This window comes from Rhagoletis zephyria, unplaced genomic scaffold (genome assembly GCF_001687245.7).
Source record: "Rhagoletis zephyria isolate East Lansing unplaced genomic scaffold, Rhagoletis_zephyria_1.1 Rzeph_scaffold_26554, whole genome shotgun sequence".
Lineage (NCBI taxonomy): Eukaryota > Metazoa > Arthropoda > Insecta > Diptera > Tephritidae > Rhagoletis > Rhagoletis zephyria.
In genome coordinates, this window is record NW_016183612.1 from 1 (window position 1) to 5492 (window position 5492).

Genomic DNA, 5492 nt, shown 5'->3' on the forward strand with positions numbered 1-5492 from the left:
TTGTTAATATAATAATAGAGAAACATTTCGGGAACGGCTTTGCCGTGCCTTATGTACACAAAATGCAGCGATTCTTGCATCTTGACGGCTGTCGCAATTTAACACACAGCACTTCATTGTATTAGTTTTTACGCAGTCCTCAGCTCAAAAATCACTCACAAATTGCAAATTAACACAATTTTAACTGATTTTTCACTTATAATTAAAATTTCTCTTTCGCTGATTTGTAAACAAAGGTTTATTTACAAGTTACCACAACTGTCAAAATCGGCAAAACCAAAGTAGCGGTACCACTGACGGCGCCACCTTTGTTCGCTGCATCGTGGAAAGTTATTGTGTTTTATATTAAACTAAATTTAATTAAATTTCACTAGCATACATTCTAATCTGCCGAGTCATTTGTTGCTATCATTGTTGTTGTATCCTTTGTAGTTAACTGAATTCATTTTGTTTTTGCACATTTGGACCACTCTTTTTGTTCACTTCTTCTAGTAATTCTTGTCACAGCTGTTTGCGTTGCGTTTATTAAGTGTCATAATTACAGTGATACTCAAACTGTTCGCTACATTTATTTAAAGCTATTTACATCAGCTCCTTAACCCTCTCAGGCGCGATGTCCTTTATAAGGGACTGCAATATTTGCGTAGTTTAGCTTCACTTTATTAAACCCCTGTTTAAAAATATTGACACGGGGCATCATTTTCAAATCAAAAGGTTTATTAGCTTTAGACAAGTGTTTATTGAAGTAATTTTCTAACTAAATCCGCAGTGCGCAGGTGGATCTCGTGAGTGACTGTTCATAATAAAAAATTTGTGCTAATAAAGTGTTCCTTAAAAGTGGATTTCGTGAGTAAATTTTTCTGAAAAAAATAGTAAGTATTCCTGGTATGTTTATTTATTTATTTGTTTACAAAAAAAGTGAAATGAAAGCGCCAGCTACGTCTCCGTGAGCAAAAAGTAGCTGTCCCTTAAAATGGAAAAGATTACTCAACGGAGACTTTTTTCACTTCGTAAACGTTCGTTATAAAATTTTTGCGCGTCTGGTTTCGTTTTTTCAGAAATGGCTTCACGACGTCAACTTAATGAAGAGGAAATTCTGGAAGCTTTGGAAAGAGATTCCGATATAGAAGAAGATTATGAAAATGATGCCGAGGTTGCGGTTGAGTGTGTGGTTGAAAAGATACGCCCTGCAAAGTCGAAAGTTATAGCCCGTAATGACACAGGAGTCGAAAACGCGACAGAAGTTGAGGACGATATTGAAGATATCGAAGATTTTGAAGAATTGGAGCTGCCGGAAATTTCTGAGGAAGCGATTGCTGGTGTGGCTGCCGAATGGCTGAATTCTAGCGATATTTTGCGAGAAAATGCAATTTCTCTTGAAGAAACTCCAGTCATTCAATGCACAAAAAAGAAAGAGATAAAGTGGAAGACTAGGATGGCATGTACATTCAAATCAGATAAGATACAGTTTACAGCACCGCCAGCGGATGGAAACACTACAGAAAGGACACCGTATTCCTTCTTCGTAAAATATTTGGATGACGAGTTTTTTGTAAAAGCAGTATATTATACAAATATATATGCTACTCAGAAAGGTTGGTATTTTCATTTTAATTTACCTATTGATACCAAAGTTCTGTTTTTAAAATTTTAGGAGACTTAAATTTTAAACCCTGTACCGCTGATGAAATTCGTGTACTTATAGCTCAACATATTATGATGAGCTGTTTCAAGCTGCCACGCGTTCGAATGTACTATGATCGCCGTTGGAACTTGACGTTTTTTTCAAATAGCATGACGTCTAACCGGTTCTTTTCCTTGGGAAAACGTCTACACTTAACTGACATTTCTGCTCGTCCAAGTGGCTGTAAGGATCGCTTATTCAAAGTTCGTCCCATAATTGAGCAAGTTCGCCAGAGGCTGCAGGAATTACCATTAGAAGAGAATCTTTGTGTGGATGAGCAAATCATTCCATTCAAGGGAAAATTCATGGCAAAGCAATTTATCAAAGGAAAGCCTTGTCCATGGGGAATCAAAGTATACTTTTTATGTGGAAAAAGTGGCATGCCCTACGATTTTATTATTTACCAGGGTTCCTCTACACCTCTAGATGACATTGTAGTCAAGACTGTTGGAAGCGAAAGGATATAAAATGTATTTTGACAATTTCTTCCCTTCTTTTCAATTATTTGAAATTCTTTAGGACAGAGATATCTATGCAGCTGGAACTGTTCGTTCCAATCGCTTTGCAAATCCACCCTTGCCCGACAAGAATGTAGTGTCCAAACGTGGTCGAGGATCAGCAGTTCAATGCATTAAAGAGAATGAAAAAGTCATATTTATTAGATGGTATGACAACAAAGTGGTAAACTTGGCTTCAAACTTCGTGGGAATTGGTACAGCGGACAAAGCTCGACGGTGGGATAAGGACTCACAAGGTTATATTGAAGTGTTTCGTCCTGAAGTAGTACGACTTTATAACGAAAGCATGGGTGGTGTAGACTTATTGCATCAAATGATTTAGTATTACCGAATAAATATACGCACCAAAAAATGGACTATTCGTATTATTATGCACTTTATAGACCTAGCAATAACTGCATCATGGATGGAATACCGCAAGCACTGTCAGGAGAATAAGATAACTAAAAGTTTGGACTCACTGAACTTTCGTGCTGAAGTTGCTAATTGTATGTTAAATATAGAAACAGCTAATTTACAATCGGACACAGAAACTACACGTCGCCGAGGAAGGCCGTCGCGAATGGTGGCTTCACTTTCGCTACAATCTACTCCTAAATCGCACGTGCAAAACTTGCGGGAATCACCAAATCTTCCTTGTTGCAGTTCCCAGGCTCCTAACGGTTCAAATACTGAAAATACGTCCACCCGACCGCAAAAACGTAAGAAATTCGGTTCAAATTCATCCCCCAGAGGAAGTGCGTAAGGACACTGTAATGCACATTCCACATTTTGTTGCATCGAAAAATAATGGGCGTTGTAAAATGCCTGAATGTACGAAAAAATCGTATATTATATGCCAGAAATGCAACGTTTACTTGTGCGTGAAACGCGATAGTAACTGCTTTGCCTTATATCACGAAAAGTAACGGTTATTTATAAAATATATTTTTAACAATTCTTTCAAATGTATGTATATGTAAAATATATTTATATGTTTTTGCATAACTAAACTAATGTATGTATTAAAAGTGAAGCTCAAATTAATATTTTTCAATTAAAAAAACTTAGTTTAAATAGCGATAATCATTTACTTAATTTTGAGTACAGCCAGTTGCAGGCATAATATTATAATACACAGAGTCACGATGTCCCATATAGGGGACATGCAATAACATCCAGGTGAAACGCTTTACCTGAAATTTTATTTCATAATTATATTAAGCGATGTCAAATAAGTACACACACCAATTTTCAGATTTTTATCTTAAGCGTGTGATTTTCGCGACTGAGAGGGTTAATAGTTATAATTTATTTTGTTTGTCTTTTTATTAACTAGTGTTATTACATAAATCTTTCAATATGAAGTGCGATCTCGATACTTGCCAAAATAAAAGCGATTCTGAACGCTATTTATCGTGCTGGCTGTGTGATGGTATTTACCATCTGAAACGTGAAGAATTCTGGACGCTATTAATGATGGCAAGGGCCTTCGCTGGTCTCGCGTAAAGTGCAGGTCAACCGAAGTTGATCTTTTCAAGCTATTTAGGCAAACCAGAAATGGTTTTACAGAAATAGGAAGAGAATTGTCGGTACTGATAGAAAAATTTAAGCATTATGAAAATGTGTTTAAATCATTCAAATGCTTAGATACCTTGCGACCTGTTAAGGATATCCGTGTGTCTAAACGTAAGCGTCTTCATAGTCCATCTAAGGAAATTATTGCCGTTGCACGTCAGAATAATCTTCCGACTGACTTAATTAATCTATCTTCTCCATGCCCTCTAGCATCAGAATCCTCAGCCTCAAAAGAGCGTGTAACGAAATCTGCTTCGGATAATAACGAGCCTGAAGTATCTTCCCCTTCCCCCAATGAAGTGGTGGCATCATCTTCAAAGCCTTCGCCGCCATTCTCAACTACTAACGCAGTAACTCAACCCCTTCCGCCGGTACTCCAGTCTGATACAAGGAAACTAGTTGTGGTTACGCCAAAGAAGTCAATCTTTGTCTCTAGATTTTCGAGAGATACTACCGAAGACGATATAAAGCTTTATATCTCATCAAAAATTACAACCGTCGACTTAAGCATCAGAAAATTTAATTTTAAATTGCTTCATTTAAAATTGACGTAAATTTAGATAATTTTAGTGCGCTGCTTAGTAGTTCTTTTTGGCCCCCGGAGCTTTCGTTCGTGAATTCGAATATAGGCCCAACAAAGGAAATAACTTATATGAAATAACTTGTATGTTGGAACTACTAAGCAAGCCATAGGCCCGCGCTGAAACGAACATGAAACAGATATAAAATAAAAAATANTTTTGGCCCCCGGAGCTTTCGTTCGTGAATTCGAATATAGGCCCAACAAAGGAAATAACTTATATGAAATAACTTGTATGTTGGAACTACTAAGCAAGCCATAGGCCCGCGCTGAAACGAACATGAAACAGATATAAAAAAAAAAAAAAATAGTACAGCGCTTTCACAACACATACGAACTACTGGGAACTCAGCAGATTTAACAAACATAAAAATAATCGACAAAGAAAAACGAGAAAAAAACCAGATACACACTAGAAAGTTTAAGGATTTTACAAAAAAGAGGAAATACATGCCAAACTTTATGTGAGTATATTTTTTGTGTTCAATATTTTAGTGGTTCATTGGAAAAAAGTTTTTTATTATTTGTTCCTTTACTGATTATCATATATATATATATTTATACTTCTGTAACAGATAATTAAATAAACACGCCTCTGAAGATGCTAAGAAGACTAGCGAAACGTTGGGCCGTAAGTGAAATAACCTTGTTTTATTTACACTAAAAGAACAGATCAGACAAGCCTATCACAGACTAAAATTTCACAAAATACAAACTGATGGGATATACGTAATAAAAGTATCGACCTCGCAAGGCCTGCCGAAAAACCATTTATTTATTATTTGTTAACACAATATAAATATAAAAAGGAACAAAATGAAGGACTATTACAAACACATGAAATACAAGCATGGGGAACATATATGCATGACGTTAAAACATTACAGTAAACAAAAACAGAAATTAGCGAAGCAGATGGAACAACTAAAATTCCTACTAGAAAGCAAAATGTACAAACTGACTCCGAGCCACTTGGCCAATTCGGTAAAAAACATAAATTTAAGCACAACATCCGAAAGAATAAGACAGCGAAGGGACAAAACAAAACACACTTTTCTCATGAAAATATTAAACGTAGAAATAACACAAACTAACATAGACATCCGCACAACCAAAAATCTGTTACAACTACGCACAACAACAATTAAAACAA

General features: G+C 36.1%; 1 protein-coding gene across 1 annotated transcript; it reads left to right on the forward strand.

Moving 5' to 3' along the window:
- Positions 1-1060: 1060 nt before the first annotated feature.
- Positions 1061-2524, forward strand: LOC108382365 (piggyBac transposable element-derived protein 3-like). The gene is made up of 3 exons (XM_017638746.1): positions 1061-1595; positions 1655-2130; positions 2204-2524. The coding sequence occupies exons 1-3, from the start codon at positions 1061-1063 to the stop codon at positions 2522-2524; spliced, it is 1332 nt and encodes a 443-aa protein (XP_017494235.1).
- Positions 2525-5492: the final 2968 nt, after the last annotated feature.